This window comes from Brachypodium distachyon, chromosome 5 (assembly GCF_000005505.3).
Source record: "Brachypodium distachyon strain Bd21 chromosome 5, Brachypodium_distachyon_v3.0, whole genome shotgun sequence".
In the NCBI taxonomy this organism is placed as follows: Eukaryota; Viridiplantae; Streptophyta; class Magnoliopsida; order Poales; family Poaceae; genus Brachypodium; species Brachypodium distachyon.
Genome location: NC_016135.3, coordinates 20017053 through 20040294, shown reverse-complemented (window position 1 = coordinate 20040294; position 23242 = coordinate 20017053). Strand labels below are relative to the sequence as shown.

Sequence of the window (23242 nt, the reverse complement as noted above, 5' to 3'; positions counted from 1 at the left end):
AGTTCAAAAAAATTGATTAAAATTTGTAGATTGGCCTAGAAGTGGGAACGCGGAATCCTGCTTGCATCCCTATTGGCAGGGCACGGAGCAAATCCACTTTGAGCTAATGACTATGTTTGCAATAATGGCAAAATCTCAGGTTTACAGTGAACGATATGCATGAAACAAGATAATAGCCCATAAATATGGTCCGCCTAAAGCCCTAAAGAGACTAGGAGACGCCGGTGGTAATTCAATCCATTTGCGCAATTTTAAAGAACCACGTTTACATGTGCTATTTCAGTTCTTGTACCAGTCAAGAAACAGAACAGAGAAAGTAAGAACAAAGAAGAAAAGCAGGATAAAGGTTCTACTGCTGCTGTTGCGCTGGATCGCCTGGGATAACTCCTTGTTACCACGCTCAACATTGTTTGTAGCTTCCACTGCCTGAATCAAATGGATAAGATACGCTGTCAGAATGGAAATGCAGTGACAAAAAGCAACTGACTGTAAGCTTCTCACTAATTCGGATACGGTTTCTGCAGGCAAAACTGATGATCTTGCAAATAAACCAACCATGATCTTGTGCTATGCTGGACCAGGTTAGCAAGTAAAGATCGTCATTATAAATTCCTAGATGCTGAATGTATCCTGATGAAGGTTCAGTTGATAACAAATGATATGCGCATGATAATGAAGATGCGTGTCCAATGTCATTATCTGTTATCTCTTTGTAGAACCTTGTATGTTTATATATATGCTATTAACTGTTACTCCCTCCGTCCCATAATATGAAGCACGCACGCATCCCAAGATTGTCAATTTAGCTAATCAAATATAAATTAAATAATTAAAAAATTATATCATTAGAAAGTTCTTTTGATAACGAATCTAATGATGTACTTTTTGTTAAAAAAGATACATATTTAATTAATCAAATTGAGTATCTAGGGATGCGTGCGTGCCTCATATTATGGGACGGAGGGAGTACCTCTTTGCAGGATATGTATGTTTCTGTTCACAAAATTAAACAAAAATCTATAGCCCCTAATAGAGGCATCCTGCCAAAATATGTGGAGTCTTGAAAATTTTGCGTACCGCAAATCAGCCCTAGTTAGTTCTTTAATTTTGCATGGATATATACCAGTCTTACGTATACCTGAGAATCTTTCGAGAATGTTTTCATAACCAACACTTTTCATGGAATTTTTGAAAATTTATAAATCGCCATTTCACTGCATATGCTCCCAGCCTCTACTACATACTCCTATGAAACAACCAAATGTTGGCTTAAGCTAACAAGAGATCCCCTACCTGGTCGTACAAATATTGAATCTGTTGCGCTTGCTGTAGGACATGTGTCGACATAAGATGATTAAGTGCCGACATCTCTATCATCTTTGTCTCCGTTTCTTGGACAGTATCAAGAAGGTTGCCTAACTCCACCTGAGTCAAGAGTTAGGCAAGTAAATAACCCGACTTACACTAACCCGTAGTAAGATCACATAAAAATATTACCTGGAGAGCTCTAGTTTCATCATCCAAGAGTTGTTCTTGAACTCTTAAGGGTGCAGTAGATACCTCCTGATCTCCAACCCTCGATACATCAGATTGTAATACAAGGTTTGACTTGGATGATTCAGCTGGTTTTATTTCTGGCTTCTTCTTAATCTTCTTTCTTGGCATTGCCCTATTAATAGCCTCTTGAAAACGCATGGATCGAAGGCGATCAAATTGTGCAGTTACTGAGTGGAGACGCTCGCTCAAAATCAAAACCTGGTAAAATTGTACAAAGAACACAGAGCTTATAAGTTTGGAACTGACCATATGAAATCTATAAAATTATTTGCAAGGAGGATAGTCCAGAAAATATTACTTAATTGTGCTACAAATTGGATATAGAGATTAGAGAACATGCCAGTAAGAAAGAGCACAGCCGTGTACTTGCCTACATGATGCTTCCTGGACGCATATCTGAACTACAAAGTGAAATTTGACATTGTTTGAAGTCATTTGTTTTGACTGATCAGTTATGTGGTGTTTGTTTTTAGCCCACCCAATGATATCAACCAATGAAGTTATGCATATCCTGCTACCGCGGGCATAGTATACATTGAAACCAAATATCTGGAAAATAGATGTTTATCAATTCTTGAAAGGACCATAATTATTCACTTTGACATGTCTATTGAACACCCGGCTCGTGTACGAAACATTGCCCACCGTAAATATACTAAGCAGTAAGTACCCTTTAGGATTTGCCCACAGTACATATTATCAGCACAGTAACACATGTACGATGAATGCCTGTAACTTCTAAAATTTCAGAGAAAATTAAGCAAATTATGCACAACTTTACCAACACAGAGAGAAAAGGGGAACACTAGCACTATTCTGAAATCTGAATGTTTTTGGCAGCGGGCAAAAATTGCAATCCTACTTGATTCTTCTAAATTTTGCAATATCATGATCTCTCTTAAACATTAAATTAACCCAACAGACCTTGAAAGATCATTTTGAGAACGATCTGCACAGACATAACCATGGCAATGAGACTTCACTACCATATTCAACCTACGTGTGCACACACACTAAGGAACAGTAATATCAGAGCAATGATGTGTTTCGATGTCAATAACTGACAGTAGCTGATCAGTGGGAAGCATAATAGACATACCACACCGTGCTGATGAGCTATCAAGTCCAACCGAGAGCCCTCGTCTCTTGTGCTAAGCCATGTCTTCGCGCTTCTGTTCTTCTCATCTTCATGGATCCTGTTCTTTAGAATATCGATCTGTTCCTTGCATGCTTTTACAAAAACACCAACCTAATATACTTTCAGTAATCACATAGATACGAAATGGAGAAAATAACGTGAGCGGAAGCCCAAATTTACAAGAATACACATTCCTTACCTGTATATATATTAATAGCAAGAAAAAGATGTGCTACATATACGAACCACATTTATTTACTGCTGTGCAACAAAGGGGATAATGATTATGCTTCCTTAACAAATTTTAATCCTAACTAACACAGTTGTGATATGAAGGAAGAACTGAGAAAGAACTCTCACAATGCAAAAGGAGGACACGATGAGAGATCACCAAGAATTATTCTAAATGCTACCATAGCTATTGCAATGAAATAAACCTGAAACTCAGCTTTGCATTAACAATAAAAAATATGTGGCATGTGGAATCAGATTGTCTTAACAAAGATTTCCTAGCAACTAGCCAAGGTTAGAGTAAATACCTCAATCCTCATGCAAGAATACAAGAAGAAAATGTAAAGAACAAACAACACATAGATGTGTTGGAACTTACTTCATGCTCAATGGTGTCCCTCTCTTGCTCTGTGGTGCGATGCGTGTCCACATAGTCCTTCCTATGCTTGACTATAAACTTCTCCAGTTCCCTGATACTCTCAAGCTACACCAACAGAACCCAGCAATTAGACTAGCAAACCTCCCACATTCTAACAGTACCATAAGCTTTAGCGATTGTTTCCGGTTATTATGACATTCAAAAACAGATCAGCCAAAGAATAAATTTCTACCGTCTTGATTGCTGCTTTTGTAAACGGAGATTTGGGGTTCGGCTTCCGGATGATGAAAGCCGACATGAGCGCGGCCAATTGCGCCTGCAAAGAGAAGAAATCAACACAGCGGACCGTAAATAGAGAGAAGACTGTTTCTGATGCAGAGAAGAGAAGGCGCGGGTTCCCGAGGTGTCACGTTGGGCATATGAGCTCAGGGGCCCCATGAGCTCACCTCAGTGTAGCCATGGGCGAGCGCGGCGACGCGAACGGACTCCTTGAAATCCTCCGTCCTGTCCCGAGCCCTCGTCATCGCAGAAGGCAATAATAGCACCCGCGGGCTCCTCCTACTAGATCCGGCAGCCGGCGAGATGTGCCGATCTCGGGTTCGTCAGCTGCAAGAGCCGGCCAAACGCAGGAATCTGCGGTCAAGGCGCGTTGGACCGACAGAACTTGCGAGCAGCGGCCGGCCGGCGGAGCGTCGGATCGGGCGGCGAGGTTGGAGTTTTGTTTGCCTCAGAGAAGGGAGGCAGCCGCGTGAGGGAGAAGGGAGACGCGTACAGAGGCAGCAGTACAGACGAGCAACGGCCCACATGTCATAGCCTCATAGGGGCCGTGGAAACGTTTTGCTGCTATCTCTCCTCTTCGCACACCCCGCAGTCCGAAGCCCAGCAGGCCATCACCAATTCGCCATTCGCCAGCCGATCCGCCTCGCGTTCCCAGTTGCCACCCCTGTTCTCGATCTTCTCGTCTCCTCCGCGACGCCAAAACGGCGAAACCCTAGGCGGGTAGGCATGGCCAAGGATCAGAACGGCTCGGCACCTGCCCCAGATGATGGTGCGGGCAAGGAGGCGGCGCGCAGCGACAGCAAATCCCTAGAAGCCGAGGAGGAGGAAAGTTCGAAGGGGAGCCGAGACCGGGGCCACCGTGGCAAATCAAAGAGGCGTCAGGAGGATAGCGAGAGCTCCGGCGAGGACTCGGGCGAGCGGCGGAAGAGGCGGAGGAAGGAGAAGGAGCGGCGGCGGCGGCACAGGAGGAGGAGCCGCAGTGAGAGCTCGGGATCGTCGTCTGAGTCGGAGTCCGAATCTTCGTACTCTGGTTCCAGCGCCGAGTCGGAGAGCGAGTCGGAGTCGGAGGAGGACAGGCGAAGGAGGCGGCGGCGGAGGAGGAAGGAGAAGGAAGAGGAGGAGAGGAGGCGGAGGAGGAAGGAGAAGGAGAAGAGGAAGAGGAAGGAGAAGGAGAGGCATAAGAAGGAAAAGGATAAGAAGAAGCGGAGGAAGGATGAGAAGAAGGATTTGGGGAAGAAGGCTGCAGTTACCAACTCGTGGGGCAAGTATGGCATCATCCGTGAGGTTGATATGTGGTGAGAATCCTGTCTATTACTTTGTTTTTAGATCGCAATGTCTTAGTTTTATGGTAAACCAGCATGTAGAAAATTATGAATTCATGTTTGTGTGCTGGAATAGCCTATGGATGCATATGGGAGGAATACTCTTCATGATTAGCTAACAAGATGAGTACTGTAGTTAGTGATGAAGATGGGTCAGGCTACGGCCAACCATGCTTAGCCGTGCTGCCACAAAACATTTCTGCAGGCTATGACACTGCCTGCAGCACACACCTTCTTTGGCACCTTTGACTGTTGCGCTTGGTTGTTGAGCCGGCGAACTAGAAACACCCAGAAGCAAACTGCTGGCTGTGGATTGATTGCCTCCAGAGCTAGCTGACATGGTGATTACCAGTGACTGGTGACTGTTGTGTTATCAATCACCAAGTGTAACAGATGAACACATCCACATAGTTTGCTACTACTGCGCTGCATGAATCAACAGACTGCATCAGATCAGAAAGAAGCATCTTGTGCATGAATCACAAGCTTGCATTATAGTAACGATTCTTGCTGTGATTTAAATTCTAGCAAAAACAAAAAGAGACATCACCTGCTTCTTCTTAATTTGCTATCTAAGCCTTAGTTGGCTGCTCCTCCTCCACCTTCTCTCTTCATTCCTCGATCTGCAATCAGGAAGCATGTAGCAGCCACAAATTAGAAAAAAAAATCATCTAACAAAGATGAGGACAGAGGAGGGGAGGTGACATGCTCTCATTGGAAAGTTGCTTTTCTGCCTCTTTGACAGCGAAGAGCCCTACCAAATTCTAATGTGATTGCCACGTACGTAGTAATGAGCCTGTACCACTTGCCATGCTCCTGCATGCCTTGGTGACTAGCTGTGAGTTCACTTGAGGATATCGTGGCAGTGGAAGAGAAGCTTCCACAGCAGCTCCATAGATGAGGTGGGATGCAAGGAGACAACGAGGAGTGATGGAAATGTGGGCTACCGCTGGCGTTTCCGGACTGGCCCTTCATTGTGTTGAGGCCTCACAATTCCTTGTTGGTTACCCTGGTGCAAGTGATTGTTAGAATGTGGTAAACTGGTAATAGCTAAGAGCCTAAGATCATTTATCTTGTCAGTTGTGTTACTAGTGGTAAATGTGTAATATGTAAATTTCAATGCGTAAAATTCCTCTTATGGCCAATATGAATCAGAAATGGAGATTAGATCATTCTGAAATATTTTACTATTTGATAGGATTAAATGATTTAAGTGATGGATCCTGTAGGTTATTATGAGTTTAGACTCTAGATAATCTTATAAAGTGCAATTATTTTATACTTCTACCACTCTCTCATGAGGTCAACCATGTGATGTTTTCTGCAGGAACAAGCGACCAGAGTTCACTGCATGGTTGTTAGAAGTCAAGCAGGTATGTTTGTTTCTATCATTCTACCGATATTGCCATTTTTATGAAATATTGAGAACTTGAACGCAGTACGCACACAAGAAAAATGTCAGATCAACAATGTGTATCTAACCGTCCCCCACTAATGAAACGCCATTCTAATATATATATATTTTTCAGTTAGTATTAGGCAAACCAGTTAGCTCCAAAGAAATCGTTATTCTAGGTAGACTACTATTCTTTCAGTAAAAAATTTTGTTAAAGGAAAATTGCTGCTATTTGAGCACAATGCATTAGAGCTTGTTTATTTCTCTTTTAGCAAAAAGTTTTAATTTTATAAAGTTAGGCTGACCTAAATGTTAGAGGAACAGAGCAGTATTGTTCTCTCTCTTGGTCTTTTGATATTTTTAGTTTAGCATTTTTCTCCCAACTTATTGAACCATGTTTGCTTGCATTCTTGTTAAGCCAATCTCTCTTATTCTAGTTTTGTTATCACTTATCAGGTCACATAGAGTAGACTAACGTTTGTTATAAAAAAGAAAATTGCTGTGCATTTTACATTGGTACCAAATTGTCAATCTTGTTACTACTCAATCTTGTTGAGTATTTACTTATTTACGATATCGTGTGTTAATCTTAATTTATTTATTTTGGAATGTGGCCACAGGTCAATTTGGAGGCATTGTCTAATTGGGAAGAGAAACAAATGTTTAAGGAGTATGTTACTATACTGCCATGAAATTAATAATTCAATGAGCTTCTGGTGAACTTAGAAATAAAGTATTGCCCTTCCCTGGAATTCCTTATCTTCATAGGATGTTTAACATACATCTTTCTGTGCATCTCAGATTTATGGAAGACCACAATACAGCCACTTTTCCATCAAAAAAGTAATGCATGCTTCTTTTCATAGATTCTTGTTGTGTGTATATATATATGCTAGTAATTCAGTATGGGAATTTATCTTTCCCCTTCTTTTGTTGTCTTATTAGATATTATGACTTAGATGCTTACCATCACCGAATGATGGAGAAAGAGAGAAAGGATGGTTTAAAGAATGCTGGTGTGGTAGCAGTGCGCACAATATTTAATGACGAGGAACAGCGACGGTATGTGGACATATACATTTCTTTAGTTTGTGTATACCTGCAATAGCAAAGCATTGGACATCATGGAATGTCTTAGTGTAATTACATAAGTCTACTTATAGATTACTGAAGTCTACTTATAGCATTTGGTAAAAAAGTAGATGGCCTAGGTTCCATTCATTTGATTACTATTTTACGGCAATTTCAAATTATGAGCCCATTATGCCATGCAATCTTCATGTTTTACAGATAGATTAACAGTTAATTGTGTCTGGGCTATTAATTTTTTTACTTCTCTCAAAAAATGTGTCATGCAGGATAGAACTGTTGAGGGAACGTGAACGCCGAAAGGAGGAAGAAGTGACAGCTCTAAAACGCTCCATGCAAACTGGAATGGTTAGAATATTGCAGTTTTTTTTCTTGTATTCTTGTTCTTTTCTTTGTTGATCTGTCCTCTGAACTTGCATCGAATACGAGAATGCTTGTTGGAAGTGTCTTGGTCACTAAATAGTGCTTGTTCTCTTTATTTTTGCCTTTCATGTATCGTAGGTGTGATCAATCTTTCACAACGTAGCTGAAAGCTCTCCTTGGTCACTTGATGCCAACTTGCCAAGTACCACCAATTCATTTAAGAATGCATATATTCATTTTTCCATTCATTTGAGAATGCATCTATGATCTTTTAAAATAGGGAGTATGTGGCTTGAATCTACAAGGAGACCTCAACCACCACAGCCATGTGCTCTATCAATTGGTTACAGATGCCCCTTCTCGTTCTTTTCGAACTTCTGTTATACTTTAATTTTGAGTCTCGGATTTCCAGGGGTGTTGAGCTTCAAGGTTTATTTAATCCAATTTTTTGATTTTGATCCTACCCATCCCAAAATATAAGGCATTTTTTGTTTCCTTGAACAAGCTTTTGACTAAGAATTACTTCATCAATATACAATTTATGTGACAAAAAATTACATCATTTAATTCTTAATCAAAAGTACTTGCTTATGATTATGATTTGGTCACGTAAGTCACATGTTAATGGGGCAAGGTTTGCTCAAAGGTTTGGTCAAAGCAATTGAAATGTGCCTTATATTTTGGGATGGAGTACATGATATTGAATACCTGTATGGTTGTATACATTAAAATGGGTTGGCATAAAATTTCACTTGCTTAGAATGGGTTTACAAAAATTTCACCTTTTTGTTCTGTCATCTGACATAGATGCTTGCTTTGATCCCCATTTTAGGCTCAAGCAATGAAGGAGCAGGCCCTCCTGCGTGAGGAAATGATGTACCAGTACAAGTTGGGGAATTTTGAGGTATGCCCTTTATTCTAACCTTGCCAGTGTAATTAGAGGCGAAATGTATATTTAATTAATGCCAAACATATTCTTTATCAGGCCGCAGCTGCAATCCAGAAAAGGTTGGATCCTGACGCTCCTCCGCAGTAGGCGGCTTGTGGACATTCCAATTCCCTGCGGTTATTCCCGTTAGATCTTCATGAGCACTGTAGAGTGAGCAACTTACCGTGATGCATGTACCGCTGTTTAATAGCACAAGAATTTTGCCGTTTTGGCTTGGAAAATGCTGGTATTGTAGCTGTATAATTTATTTATTTTTGAAAGCGGTTTCACGTGCTGCTATATGCATCAGCTAGTACAGCGAGGCGTAAGAAACATTTTCTGCTGCTGTTCAGCATATGTTTCCGCATACGGCGGTGTGCCATCGTGCCGTGAGTTGTTGCCTGAGGACTTTCTTTTTTTTCGTACAGCTCCGCTACCACAGCCAGCTCAGCTCTTAAATTTTTAGTCTGAAGAGGCTAGCTGTCGAACTTTAAACACCAAGGACGCATCTGCCGTGTATGTCCAGCCCTTTGTAGTGCAGAGGCAAACTACTCCAGTCTTAGCTCGTATTACTGTCTAACTGAGAATTTTGTGATGCGCAGCAACCTTTCATACTGAAAATTTTGTGATGCGTAGATCAATAGCAACCAAGTTTTCTTTTATAGCTGAGATAAAATCATCGGTAAGAATATGTGATCATAAGTTTGAGCCTTGTTTCATCGAATGTGTAACGGTGAGAAGTCTGCCAGATTTTCACCTCCTGATGAAAATAGCGTGTATAGTTTTCAGGATATGGATGGATCGCCTGTTAGGTGGGCAAGAACAGACCAAACATCTCAACAACAACAGAACTATCAGCAATTCACCATAAACTTCACCCATGGAAGACGAACCAAGCAAAAAAACAGCAGACACGATCAATCAAGTAAAACCAGAAGACAAAAATATAATATAATCCATACAAACAGGCAAAATCTCACATTAAAAGGTGCCTCAAACAGATCCAACAAAGCCAATTACAACCACAACCAAAATCACACCTGCTATCAATCATACGAATCAACACAAGCCAGCGCTGGACCAACCGATCAATCACTCAGCGCTTGACACTCTTCACCTTCTTCCACGTCTTCTTGCTGAAGTCGCCGACCACCCTGACGCCCTTCATCACCGCGATCTTGAGCTCCATGGTCCGCTGCTTCACGTCGAAGCCTCCCATCTCCGATCCCGCTAGGCTCTTCTTCGTCGGAGGAATCTGCTTTCCTTTCCGGTCGCGGGTTGAGGAGAGGAGAAAGATGATGCTGATTGGCGGTTGGGCCGGGTTGGCGACTTGTCGTGCGTCTGGAGGGGATGACGCCGCTGGGATATATAGCCAGTGCCGCGTGTGGACCTGGACGGGGAAGCCGATCTGTAAAGTTTGACGATGAGCGTGTACCAGCGTAGGCGATTGAAGCTTGAATCACGCACTCACGCCACCCACAGCCCACAGGATTAAGAAGAGGACAATAACGTCTCGGAGAGGAGTGTGACATGTGGGCCTGATGCACGGGCAGAGTTCGTCGGGTCCAGTTGTCACGGAGTGTTGGGTCCAACTGCTCTGTGTTTCCTTGTTTGTGTTGCCTCGCTGGCAAGTTTCCTCAGGGAGTGGTATAGAATAGAAGGCCTTAAAAGAAGGAAACGCGTAAATGGTACTGGGAAACAAATAAATGGGTAGATCTGGTCCATGTGTTTCCGGCTTAGTCGTGATCTAATGTTTAGGGAAGAATCATCGGTTTCTAGAGGAGCGTGGATTTTGACATTTGACTTGGATCGCTGCAGGTATTCTGTTTCCTCCACGAGAGTAGTCGCGCGCACAACTCTTCCCATAAATTCCCCCCCTTGTCTTAGTACGTACTACTACGGAGTACTCCGTAGCAAATTATCCATCAAATATACGCACCACCACGATGGTAGCCATGAGAATCCACAGTTACCTGCAAGTAGTATAATACAGTTCTATGTAGTACTAATGTATTACTAGTTCTATAGCACTATCAGGGTCTCAATCGAGGAGCAGCCTCTGCCGCATGCCGGAGTCCAATAACGGCGCCGTAATAGCAGGGCTACGGCGCGGCGGCAACTAGCTGGACGAAGCCTGACCAGAGACGGTGGATCATGGATGGATTCCTCGGCGTGGTGAACGTGCCCACGGCTAGAGGACAAAAGGTACACTTAATAGCAGACTAGCAGGGGCGGGCGCCACCAGATTTATAAGAACTCCATAGAAGCTACAAGTTCAGAATTCGTACAATCTTTTTTTTAGATCATGCAGAATTCTTACGCTTCCTTGTTCCTTCCAATTTGGACTTGGTACGAAGCGCAGAGCAGCCGAGGCCCTTGGCCTTGGGTACAAGCGTGCGGTCAACACAACAAACGGGTGGCGAGTGGCGACCGCAGCTGCGGCAATGTTGGGGAGAGCCCAGGCCCCAGGATGCCGATACTTGCTAACGCGGCCGTCAGGATGAGTGCTCCCCGTGCACGCTACGCTCAGCGCCCACACATTTCTTGTGTGGTCAGCGGCATCTTTTGCGATTTCTCTAGCTTCTCCAGTCTCCGGTTGTGACGCACACAAAGTTATCCTGCAACTAATGAACCTGGATTAGCAACTCATGAGTCACGAGCACGCGTACCGAACTTGGGGACGAGTTCACGTCATTTGAAACAAAACTGAAAGTCAGAAAATCACTCGATTAGTCGTCTGGACTGTTTCTAAGAACTCCATATGCGAAATTCAAAAAGGGCGCTCCAGTAGAAAATAACCAGTGAGTTGGTACAAGTGCCGGTTCCCAAAAGTTACAATTACAAGCCGAATGTCCGGGGAAGCATCATCTGAAATAACTAATCTCTGGCAAAAATAACACTACATGCAGAGTTTTTCTAAGAGTCTTTTTTGGGCGCCTTTCTCTTCATCCGGCTGAAAGGGCCAACCGTCTGGTCCATGACGTACATATATATCACCTGGCTCCAGGACCTGTATGACTTCAGGCTATTGTAGTACTCCGGTGCGATCTCCTTCACCTTGTGCAGCTTGGTGCCTGGGATTCTGGGGAAATCATGGTGCTCGTTGTGATACCCTACATGCCATGTCATCAGGTTCAGCGGCCCGTAGTACGAGTAGGTCTCCTGGTCTGGGTTGAAGACGTAGTGCTCCGAGATGAAGTGGCCGGCCATAGGGTGCATGCCACCACCGACGAACGTCGAGAGTATCAGATAGGCGAGCGATTTCCAACCGTAGAGGTACACCACCATGGCGTCGAGCGCGATCTGGATTGTAAGGTTGGTGAATTCCCACATGCCTGGAGGCTTTGGCTTCAGAAAGAGTGGCCTAAGTGCATAGAAGAAGAGCTGGAGCACAACCCACACAGATTTGCTGATGGCATTCTTGACCACGTGCGCCTCTGCTTGGCTGGGGATATCCATGTCGATTCCATCCACACCTTGGAAGCGGTGGTGCTCCAGGTGGTATTTCTGGAATGTTATGGACATTGGGACACCAATGGGGAGGTTTGCAAAGATACCTAGCCAGCGATTTAAAGATGGCGTGGTGAAGGCAAGATTGTGACTGAGTTCATGGATCGCAAGGAAGAGATTGTGATTCAGAAAGGAACCAAAGAAGTAGGCAACCATCAATATCTTCAACCAGCCAGCGTCTTGCAGGAGCATAGCAGTCCATAGCTGAAGTGTGACAACTGCAGCAATCTGCAATCAAAGTTGAGATGGATGTGAAAATATAGCAACAGTTAAATAGAAAATATGCTTTTTTAGGATGTTATTTCCATTTTTCACACAAAAAGATGGTTTGAGAAGTTTCCACATTCATATTCTCCTATGAATTCCAGTGTAGTCAATTCACTAGTCATGCAGTTACGAACGACTTCCAACAAAACAAAAAAACCAGCACAAGTAAGGTCAGATGGGATAGTATTTATATTTCCTACATAGGCCATGAGATTTACATGGATATTTAAAGTTGCCAGCCTGCCATGCTAAGGTAGAGCACTGCAACTGAGAAGTTCAAAGACCACTGCAGCAAGTGTGGTTCAGAGGAACTGAAAGATACCAATTTTGCCAATGAACCCCATGTCTCATATTGGCAACGACAGGTGGAGAATAATCTGGTTGGTTCTCACAGATGCACAGCAAAAATGGAGAACACAGTAACCACTTCAGGCATGGAAAGCATGGGCAGAACAGATTCAGAACCAACAAGACAGTTTCTGCAGAACTCTGAGGCCCGCAGATTTCTAGATCATACTAGCAACTACCCGACCATTGTAAACTTCAAAAGATAGGATTATTTACAGACTATTGTGCTTATTATGGATGGTCAAAACAATTAGATTGGCGGTATTACTGATTGTTAGCGTACTTGAGCGCAATTTTTTCTACTGCCGATTATATCTTTTTCAACCATAATATCCGAGTTTGTGGACATCTTAATTTAAAGCCAGTATAGAAAATTGCTGGTGGTTTCAATCTACATGAAATTCAAATTATCACACCGAACATGAGTGGACTGGAACATGACCTTCAGTCTACACCAACTCCAAAACTATTATCAAGAGCGACATCGCTAGAGAATCACATGTGGACCATATGATCTAGATGTGGACATGTAACGGACAAGCTTTTGTCAGCTCAAGGAACATTTGCATTAAATTGTATCCAACCAAAATGCTTCCCCATGTAGAAAAGGCACTGAATTAAAGGAGGGACTGTGAAACTAAAGTACTGATTACTGAACTGAACACCAGAGTACACCAGTCAACCAGATACAGGAACTTTAAGTTACACTGCGTGACTAAACCGTAAAAATTGATGAGATGCATCAGCTTTGCATGGTACATACTCTTTTTGCTAAGCACAGAACTAATAACAGTGGTGATTAGTAAAAGAAAATCGCACTTCAAATTCATGCCGCTGCAATTAAAGCTTAACGTTATGAATCTATAGCTGTTCGGCTAGAGTAGAATTAAAACAAGACGACCGCCACAGTACCAAATCAATCCACGCTGAAACGATCGAGAACTCAATTTACGCGGGATCTCAAGTTTGAGGGATCCAAAAGGACATAAGAAGAGAAATAGATCACGGCACCTTGAGGAAGGCCAAAGGATCCGGGCCGAAGAGCTCCTTGATCTGGGGGTACTTGGCGAGGATCTCCCGGCGGCGCGACGCGTGCGGCTCGTCCGTGTACGACCAGAAGAAGTCCGTCGCCATCACCCCTTCCTCCTTCTCATCGGCGTCCGGGCCTGTCGCCCCCATTACTTCCTCGTCTGAAGATTCCGGCAATGGCGATTGCTTCTACGCGAGAGAAACGGGAACTGGGGCACCCCTGCTCGTGGGCTTCGTGGTGGCTGGCTGGGTTGATGGAACCCGGCTATGGAGTTGCTTGGTGCGCTTGCAATTTCAGGGAGAGTCCCGAGTCCAAGCGGGCATGGGAGATAGACGCGTCCTGGAAACCAGAAATATCTGCAGGGGCCTGACGTGATGGGGATGGAACAGTACGGTATCTTGGTTGGGCCCGGCCTGTCATAGAATGTGACGGGTGATTTGGACTGATGGCAGTATGACAGTTCGATAACTCCGAAGTGAACCGGGATAACGAAGTTCGCACTTTGATTTCCTATTGGAAATTTCTACTTGCCTCCTCCTTAACGATGGGCGTGCACCGTGTTTTTAAAATTTAACTTTGATTGTCAATTACACTAATATTCAATGGTACAAAGTTTACCGTGTTTCAAAATGATGGGCTTGCGTTTCTATGAATTCCCTCCCCCCGAAGTTGCGTTGTATACACACATTTTTTGGTGCCATCTTATATTGCTGGTGCTGAGAAAATGAAATTGTAATGGGTAGTGATCAAAGGGAAGATATTCAGACATGATATTGCAAGAGGTTGTGTGCACAAAGTCAATACATTTATGGTATAATCAAAGAGATGTGTATACAAATTATGGATGTATTTCATTTCTTCTTTTGTGTACGCAACACAATTCACATCACACACAATACGCGTGCAGACTTATGCAGTTATGTACTCCCTCCGATCCATAATAAGTTCTTTGATTTGTTGGATTGGAAAAACAAAATGTTATTCCATTTATATCCAATGTGATTGAATTTGCATAAACAAAATCTAATTGATCAATAACAATACGTATCATTGAAATTCCCTTTTTCTTTCTCTTTATATTAGTTCATATTATTTGAAAAGTAAAAAAGGGATGGGTGGAATATACTTGTTTTTATTTTCTTCGAAACCCATGCCATCTTCCCTCCACGTGTAGAAAAGAAGAAATAAAGTCAATGGGTTTCCTTTTTGTTTTTCTTTAGATCAGTTAATATTTTTAGAAAAATCTAAAGGGTGGATTAAATCTGTTTTTGTCTTCAATATTGGTGCCTTCTACCTCCTCATGTGAAAACGGAAGAAATAAGTCAAACTATGAGAAGCTCCATAAAACGCGAACGAAGCCATCGTGACCCCAACAATAGGAACCTAGAGCTACTTTCACAAATTCTGAATTTAAGGGGTTCAATAAACTACCTATTTTTCATGAAAATAAAAATATTCAATTTAACTAGACTTAACGATTGATATGTTTTCTGAGAAGGAAAATGAATGTTGAGAAGTGGATCCAATACAAGAATTCATAAGTATTACTATTATATTTAATAAACTTTTGCCTCGTGCGGATTACAATATGTTTGCAACCTTTGTTTCTTGTTATTTTTTTTCCTGAGAAGCACCTCAATTCGTCCGATTGCACGATAGGAAAGTAAGAACACATCTTTTTAGAAAATTGAGTGAAAGTTCTCTAAAAATGTAGTGTAAATGAATCATGACCAAATCGAACAAAACAATCTATCCGCATAAATGTCCCATTTCCCATTCAATATGAAAAATATTCGACTACCTTGAGTGAAAGAGAACCTCAATTGGTGTAAGCCTGTGATCTATAGTATGTGGGATGTTTAAACTTCAAAACAAAGCGACACACAAAACTATACAATTTCATACCTTCGAAATAGCCTTGATGGGCTCGGGTAAATTCATGCGCAAAAGATATAGTTTTGGACCTCCACATAGAGATGATGAAGTGCACGATTGGGCAGGAGACCATCCAGCCCATTCAGAGACAACTTGTGGATAGGACGTCCTTAACTCTAGGTGGGGATGCCAATGTTGATGGCAGAAAAGGAAAAATTAGAGCGTCTGCATCCTATCACCTAGTAGTAGTATTTAGGCTCCAAGGGTGTTCATAACAATGTTCTCTCTATTTAGCACTCTAAGTTGTTTTGCCGCATTCCTTAACCCCACTTGTAGATGCTAAGAACTTTAAATTGGTGTACACATAAACTAAGTTAGAGTAACTTATTTGGCTTAGCATTGGGTGCTAAGTTAATTTGGCACTCACTCTTTTTGTTTATCTCAACATCTACCCTTAAGTATATTCCAACATTGGTGCTAGACAATTTGTCTCATGTTAGCGTTTTCCACTTACGAATCAGACTAGCAAACTGACGCGAACAAGCATGGAACACATTTTCTCACGATCCCTTCACTTCAACCATGGTAAACAAATTAACAGACAAAACAAACACGCAAATAGAAAAAGGCAGTGGTAGATGAAAAGAGCGAGCGGCGACCAAGAGGGGTCCAAAACCCTCCGGTCCAATCGGCTTCCGCATCTGATTCCCAGCAGGAAAAACCTCCAAAGCAAAAGCAGCAAACGCTCTCTCTCCTTTTGGAGAGGACGGCTGCTTGCTCGGGCCAGATCACCCAGCTCCTGATCCAAACTACTCCTGCTAAACACACATTACGCTACGCATCATCTAATGATCACAGACCACATCCGCGGTAAACAAAATCTACTTCGTCCATCCAACAGAACTCCTGCTTGCCTGCCATGTGGGCCTGCATTTGTTGCTCCACTTGGCGGGCTCCATCCGGGCCGATAAAACGTGGCCCAGTCCGGTCCGGTCCATCACAGAGAGGCTTCGAAGTTGAGGCGGGACGTGTAGGTTCCTCTGGGGGCCCAGTTCCTGGGGATGACGTCCCGGGCCGTGAGCGTCTTCGGGGCGGACAGCGTGGTCAGCCTCACGGAGAAGGGCCCCGCGAGCGGGCCACCGTACATGCACCACGTGGCGCCCCACACGTGCTTCATGTCCAGCCACTGCGCCGAGCTCGCCTGCACGCACCATTTGTGATGTCAAGAATCAAGAAAGTACATGTAAGCGCCCGTGTTATACTGATATTTACAGCAGCTCGAACTATAGGCTCTACAGTAATAAGCAGACAGCAGACAGCAGACAGCGCAAGGGCAACATGTACAGAGCAGCATCGTGCTCCCGATTCCCTGGATACTACTACGAGGCCGCGCAACCCAGTCAAGAGCGTGCGGGATGGGTGTCAGATTAAATCAAACCTGAAAGCATGAGTGTAGTGTCTAGTCCTGAAGGACCGATTGACCGGGCTAAAGCGGAAGCATCATTGGGCAGTGGATTTTCGGGAGAAAGGGGAGGCTTTGATGTGCTTGCCTTTGGGGGCTGTCAACTGGGTGCTGCTGCTCAATGTGCACTTACATCGGATTCTTTATACTACTATGTTCCGGATGGGCATCATAAGGCAAAGCGAATGATATCTTGACTAGACTCTGTGACCTGTGTGGTAGACAGGACAGGGCAAGAAAGTATTACTAGCATGCTTTCTTGGTCACGTGTGGCGGATTTCTGTGTCTGATGGCTGTTCCTTTTAGAATGGAGTATGAGCTTAGATTGAGCAAACAGTAGATCTTACTTACGGGAGTATATCTTTTTTTTGTTTCGCTCCGTCACCTCTGTCTTGTTGTAAATTCGACTGTACCAGTCAGTTTCATATGGATGATTCTACTAAGTTCAGCTTGTTCTACAGAGGACATCACAGCACGGATACCTAACAACGATGGCATTGCTTTGCTATGCTAGCCACCAGCATAGGCATGGCGCATGACGGTAAGTAAAAGCAACCAACAGTGGAACATGTCCTCAACCACATGGAGCAGGGAGGGACGATGAAAGAGAGCTCACATGCTTTCGCAAAGGAAACGATCTGCGGTCCTATTGCACCCCACGGCCCACGGAACATCCGTCCCATGTACCCACTCGGCTTGTTCCCACCACTCGAAGGCAGTGAAAGGCAAAATAAAGATAACTAGATTTCCCCATTTCCTTTGTTGATGTGATACTACTAGCTAGACAACGGGGAAATTAAAGGCAGTGAACGAAAGTAAAGAAGCATGTCATGTCAAGTTCTGGAAAAAGAAGACGACCTCTCGTTACGTACCTGCTTTAGCTGCATGGATCCAATGTCGCCCTCACCGTCCTCGAACTCGACGAGCAGTGAGAGCCAGAAGTTCGTCGAGCCCTCGTTCACATGGAAGGCTATGTTCTTCCCTCCGTACTTGCAGGCAGTCCTGATACAAAACACAAGTACACTGCACTGATCAATCTATCAGACAAAAGAAACACGAAATCTTAGGCTTCACTAAACCAATCGTTATTCCTAGTTGCAGAAATCTACTGATGAGACTGGTACAGTTCTTTATCTTTTCTTGAGGAATAGACGACAGGTTTTCTACTGTCAGAGAGACTGGTGAACGGATCTAGAGGAATTGACCAGGAATCTTGACAATGGATATCGCACCTCTGAGTCTCTGACTGAGTTACATCACGCAGAGGGCATGAGTAACTGTGATACAGCACACAGACCCAAGACAGCTATGAGCTGGTGCTGCAAGCCCATTTAACCCCTGGACAATTTAATTCCTCCCGTGTGCTTGAAGACACGACAGGGCAACAAACTACTACAGCCTCAGCTAGCTAGCGATGTTTCCACAACGGTCCACGGATCGATCATACTATTTTAGTACTTCACGAGTCCGGGAGTGAAGGAGCTTTTGTCCGCGTCTCCGTGTCCACTCTGGCATGCCTCAAAGCTGATTAAAAGTAGTTTACTAACCAGCTAACTAACTGATCAGATCAAGTTCGCAGGAAAGACCTGAAAGAACGCGTAACGAGGGCTCACCGTCTGTAGACCACGGAGAGCTGGCCGCGGTCGCGGAGGTGGGCGCCGGCGCCGGCGACGGCCATCCTGCTGAAGGCGGCGCCGCTGAGGTCGAAGTGGGTGTGGCCGCCGCCGCAGAGCCCGCCGGGGCACTCGTCGGTGACGATGACCGTGACGGCGCGGCGCGAGCAGATGCCGTGGTCGAGGCACTTCACCTTGTAGCAGGCTCCGCAGCCCTCGCCGCCCTTGAACAGCACCGGGCTCACCGACCCCACCCGCGCCTTCATCGGCACCACGTCCACCAGCGTCCCGTACCCGCACGCGCCCCCTGAGAAAAATCGCAGAAATTAACGCACAGTCAAGTAAGTTGGCATGCAGCTCGTTGGCAGAACCGAGGTAGTACTCCGATCTACTGCAGGTGGTACGACTAGCTGCGGTGCTCTGGCTTCTGATGAGTGTAAATGCAGCGAACAGCTAGCGTACTGGAGTAGATTGTTGGAATTTACGGATGCAAAAATCAAAGTTACCAGGAGTGTCGGTGGAGCGTGTGAAGGGAGCCAGAGATGGCATTTACCACGAAGATTTTAGCGATTTCCGCATTTGTTGGTACCGAGCAGAGCAATGGAGTTATTGGAAGGCCTGACACGGTCGTCTTCGCCGGTCGTTGCACTGAGAAACTGGGGGCACGAATCGTAAAGCGACCGAGCGCCTCGCTGATGCCTAATGGGCTCGCATACAGCAGGGGCCCACCGGAAATTCTCTTCGGATCTCATGGGATCCGCAGACGTCGCGCCAGAAATGCCGCAACGGGCAGAACTAATCGTTCATATTTTTATCGCTCTTTTTACCAGAGGAATACTTCTATTTTTAGAGAAGATGAAAGACCGTCTCGTGCCAATGGGACGGCTCTGATAGCATCTAGCAGTCCTAGTTAATAGTATCATTTTCAGTTAACAATCCTATTTGTCAATCTCAAAAACAGTAAAAAGAAATGCACATTGGCTGCTGTCTCTGGGTTAGTGGAAATCCTGCAACAGGGCAGTATATATGGCTAAATACTGATTCATGCACATTTGCTCAAACGGTTTAGTAGCTTCGAGTAATAAGAGGTTAACTACTCCTCCTATGGACTCATGGACACAGAGGCAGCAGAGCTAATTTATCCAGAGAATGGAGGCGAGTTCAGAGCTTTTTTACCGGTGCTGCCGTCGCCTTCGGCGTCGCCGTACCACGTCGCGGTGGCTGGCCGCCACTCCGTGTCGACCGCCGCCTTGCCCTTCGCCGCCGATTTCCCGCCGTCGAACAGCAATGCGGCAGAGGCCGTGGACGCGAGCAGCAGAATGCAGAGCAGGAAGGGGGCAGAGGAAGCCATTGGGGACGGGCTCACACTACTGGTTCCTTTCCCCTTCTTCGCCCTTCCCCTCCTTTTCCTTGTAGTACTAGCTAGCAGCTATGCTGCGGCTGCTTGGACAGGCGTGCTGGTAGACTTCTTTTTGGGGGCTCTCCGTCTCTTTTATGGCTTCGAGAAATCCCAAGCCCCAATGCTCAGGGCTTCGTTGCCGGGTTGGCTAACTCTGTACAAATGGCAACACAGTACAAAGGGGGGGAAAGCAGGGGAATGGGGACTGATGAGCGATGGAGTAGCGTACCGGAAAGGTGGTGGCCTGATTTATAGTGGAAAGCAGCAAGCGGAACAAAGAGGAGTGTGTGGGAACTGCCGAGCACACAACCGGAGCCGTGAGTTCCGCCACTGCTGAGACCAGTGCGGGCGCCCGGTGACCAGTGCGTTGATGGGAAGTGGAGGAGGAGCCTTCATTGCTTGTCATGGGTGGCCATGACTTCTGCAATGAGAGAGGCCCGTAAACTCGCATTACTGCAGCGAGACTGCGAGAGCCATTATCACCGTGCAGTAGTACACTTTAACTTGTGTGTTTGTGCTGGTAAGAAGAATCGTCTTTGTTTTCTCTCGTTAAGCAGACAGTTTTGCCGATGGTGGCCTTGCCATGATGCCATCGCGCCATGTGCGGCTCCAGTTTTGGTGGTGGGGGTGGTGAGGTGAAATCACGGAGGCCGTTGGGGGATTCGCTTGAGGCTTGACCGTTGCCGTTTTGCACTAGCAGGGAGAGCACACTAGGACCAGCTACCCAGCAGAAAAATTATTTTATATTACTCCCTCCGTTGACATGAATTTGTATAAAATACTGATAGTTGCTAAAGTGCGAAATTTCTACGGGTGGCTATGTATCTAAAAACTCCAGTGAATCTGTATAAAATACTGATAGTTGCTAAAGTGCGAAATTTCTACGGGTGGCTATGTACCTAAAAACTCCAGTGATGTGCAACGGACCACGGCAGACTAGGCTTCCTTGCTTTGTGTACGACAGTGTGTGTCCGATATGTGTACGCACATCAGACATTCTCATTTAGTAACAGAGTTTAGTTGTTAAACATTTTTCACACGACACTATAACACTTTTGACAAGCTACTTGAACATTTTTGTGCAATACAAATATTCATGTGAACAATTTTTTGAAAAATATCAGCTCTAGTTTTTTAGAACTATGTTGAACATTTTATACAACCTAGTTGGACATTTTTGTTTGACCCATGATTATAAACGTTGGAATGTCTCAAAAACAATAGTTCACGTGAACATTTCTCTTGTCTATTTTTTTGTTTTTTGAGGTGATTTCTCTTGTCTATCAACTCTAAGTTGTTTTTAGGAAGAATCAAGTCGCATTTTGTAATTATAATTTAGAAAAAAAGTTTATAAATCTTATCATGTGTTTTTTTTCCTACTTAAATCTTGAAGCGATCTCCCCTTACTAGGGTTTGATCTCTGTGCTTACTGTGCTAGTCCCTGAATCGACTCGCTAGCACACACAATTTCAAGATGTAATATCAAGATAGAAAGGTCAAAAGTATATTACATCGCATTGATCCAGAACCTTACATATTGCATAACCTCGTGGGTTAGCTCAAAGAAGATAAAATCTTGCAGCGGAATGCAGAAGATGTAGGAGTCCCATAACAACTCCACAGTTGAAACGTGTCGGAATGTAAACTTGTAACCCTAACAATTCGTACCTCACTCCTCACTCGATTCACCTGCAACATTTAAACGTTGTAACCACTAGGGGTCAATAGGGGGTCAATACATTGAATGTATTGGCAAATTCACAAAATGGTTATAACAGATCCTGTCAATTATATGCAGTATTTGGCTAGGTGGGGTTTGGCAAATTGCATACAAGCATCAATGTAACATCCTATCATTTTATTAAATAGTTTTATCACTATTGGACACGGGGTAGAAACACCCATGCTCCTATTAACCTAAAGCACATTGAGTAGATACATCAAGTGCCCCTACCCTGTTCAAACCATTCATTTTATTTAAGAAATTGGAATGAGTGAGACCTTCCTTACAGCCTCCATATCTAGTTGCTCATGATTGTCCGTAACCGGGGACACGGCTAAGTACTTAGTTTGACACTCTCGAGAGGTTGTACACATTCCCCACAGAAATCGACATGTTAATCCCTTGCTGTCCTCAGGGTAGAGTAGCAACGACATCGATTACAAGAATTTTCAGACCATAATCACCCGGACCACCTGAGGGACCTACGTTCCCACCTACACAGCTACATCTGCACAATCCCTCGGATCCAGGATCATATGGCTTACATCCATCCTGGCAGAGCCCATATTACCATGTGGTTGTACTGGAAGCTATTAAACAAGAAACTAGTCCAGTCTCTGATTATCCCGGGTGACATCCCACATTGTGACGCAGACGCTCCCCGAATCGCATGGGGAGACGACCATGGACGCTCCCGAATCACACGGAGAGACGACTCAGCGGGCCCCAAAGAAATGGACCTAACGTCACGACATCCGAAAACTCAAAGCAGCCCACCCAGGACGATTCATTGAATTACTTGTTTTGCCATACACTAGGAAAAATCATAATGTAATTCAATAGTATCACATTGTAATAATACCACCCTCATATATTATCATAGCATAGCATTTTGGTACTACGATGGCAATTGGTGGTGAAGTCACGGCAAAGGTATCCTATACTACTAGGAGAATCATAGCATAACATAGATACAATAATAATCCTAACAATGCAACTAATAAAATCTAGTGCGTAATAAAATAATGGGATGATGGTCAAAGTAAACTTGCCTTTGTCACAGTAGTTCGAGTTCAAACACTCGTCACACTCGCAAGACTCGCTCTCTGAGAAAACTATACGAGACAAACAAACATACACATACATAAACACACAATTCACATCACGACAAAATAAGATATGCTATGATGCAATGCAACATGTCACATGACTTGGTTTATTTTATTCGGGTGATCTACTGGTCCAAAGCATTGATCATTAAATACATGTAATTAGGGTTTTAAACAATTAGCAAAGGTTGGGGTTTAAACCCTAAAATGAGGTTTTATTGGCA

At 44.1% G+C, this 23242-nt stretch overlaps 4 protein-coding genes across 5 annotated transcripts; 1 reads left to right on the top strand and 3 right to left on the bottom strand.

Annotated features, from left to right (window-relative positions):
- Window positions 1-122: 122 nt before the first annotated feature.
- LOC100835373 (syntaxin-81) lies at window positions 123-4086 on the bottom strand. Its single transcript, XM_003580149.4, has 7 exons — window positions 3752-4086; window positions 3538-3621; window positions 3306-3410; window positions 2657-2806; window positions 1498-1755; window positions 1294-1425; window positions 123-426 (listed from the first exon to the last, which is right to left on the bottom strand). Exons 1-7 carry the CDS (start codon window positions 3827-3829, stop codon window positions 280-282), a joined length of 954 nt encoding a protein of 317 aa, XP_003580197.1. The 5' UTR covers window positions 3830-4086; the 3' UTR covers window positions 123-279.
- Window positions 4087-4120: 34 nt separating this feature from the next.
- On the top strand, window positions 4121-9037 carry LOC100835067 (vicilin-like seed storage protein At2g18540). The gene is made up of 8 exons (XM_003580148.4): window positions 4121-4879; window positions 6234-6279; window positions 6923-6972; window positions 7104-7145; window positions 7248-7364; window positions 7661-7739; window positions 8587-8658; window positions 8740-9037. Exons 1-8 carry the CDS (start codon window positions 4311-4313, stop codon window positions 8788-8790), a joined length of 1026 nt encoding a protein of 341 aa, XP_003580196.1. The 5' UTR covers window positions 4121-4310; the 3' UTR covers window positions 8791-9037.
- Window positions 9038-11453: 2416 nt separating this feature from the next.
- On the bottom strand, window positions 11454-14158 carry LOC100834457 (sphingolipid delta(4)-desaturase DES1-like). The gene is given in 2 exon segments (NM_001279929.1): window positions 11454-12420; window positions 13819-14158. Coding segments are annotated over 2 exon segments (990 nt in total). The 5' UTR covers window positions 13987-14158; the 3' UTR covers window positions 11454-11598.
- Window positions 14159-16254: 2096 nt separating this feature from the next.
- On the bottom strand, window positions 16255-20780 carry LOC100834157 (expansin-B17). 2 transcript variants are annotated; one of them, XM_003580145.4, is made up of 4 exons: window positions 19964-20780; window positions 18788-19094; window positions 18047-18176; window positions 16255-16913 (listed from the first exon to the last, which is right to left on the bottom strand). In XM_003580145.4, exons 1-4 carry the CDS (start codon window positions 20136-20138, stop codon window positions 16710-16712), a joined length of 816 nt encoding a protein of 271 aa, XP_003580193.1. In that variant the 5' UTR covers window positions 20139-20780; the 3' UTR covers window positions 16255-16709. The 2 variants fall into 2 exon arrangements, with proteins under 2 accessions (XP_003580193.1, XP_024312228.1); XM_024456460.1 differs by lacking the exon at window positions 19964-20780 and adding an exon at window positions 19294-19936.
- Window positions 20781-23242: the final 2462 nt, after the last annotated feature.

Excerpts from the sequence above, each read along its gene's own strand:
- LOC100834157 (XM_003580145.4), bottom strand. The coding sequence starts at position 20,138 with ATGGCTTCCTCTGCCCCCTTCCTGCTCTGCATTCTGCTGCTCGCGTCC. Across the intron at positions 19,095-19,963 it reads CGAAGGCGACGGCAGCACCG|GGGGCGCGTGCGGGTACGGG; the intron begins GTAAAAAAGCTC and ends GATTTTTCTCAG. Across the intron at positions 18,177-18,787 it reads CTCTCCGTGGTCTACAGACG|GACTGCCTGCAAGTACGGAG; the intron begins GTGAGCCCTCGT and ends GTTTTGTATCAG.
- LOC100835373 (XM_003580149.4), bottom strand. The coding sequence starts at position 3,829 with ATGACGAGGGCTCGGGACAGGACGGAGGATTTCAAGGAGTCCGTTCGC. Across the intron at positions 3,411-3,537 it reads CAAAAGCAGCAATCAAGACG|CTTGAGAGTATCAGGGAACT; the intron begins GTAGAAATTTAT and ends CTGTTGGTGTAG. Across the intron at positions 1,756-2,656 it reads TAGCTCATCAGCACGGTGTG|GTTTTGATTTTGAGCGAGCG; the intron begins GTATGTCTATTA and ends CAATTTTACCAG.
- LOC100835067 (XM_003580148.4), top strand. The coding sequence starts at position 4,311 with ATGGCCAAGGATCAGAACGGCTCGGCACCTGCCCCAGATGATGGTGCG. Across the intron at positions 4,880-6,233 it reads ATCCGTGAGGTTGATATGTG|GAACAAGCGACCAGAGTTCA; the intron begins GTGAGAATCCTG and ends TGTTTTCTGCAG. Across the intron at positions 8,659-8,739 it reads ACAAGTTGGGGAATTTTGAG|GCCGCAGCTGCAATCCAGAA; the intron begins GTATGCCCTTTA and ends ATTCTTTATCAG.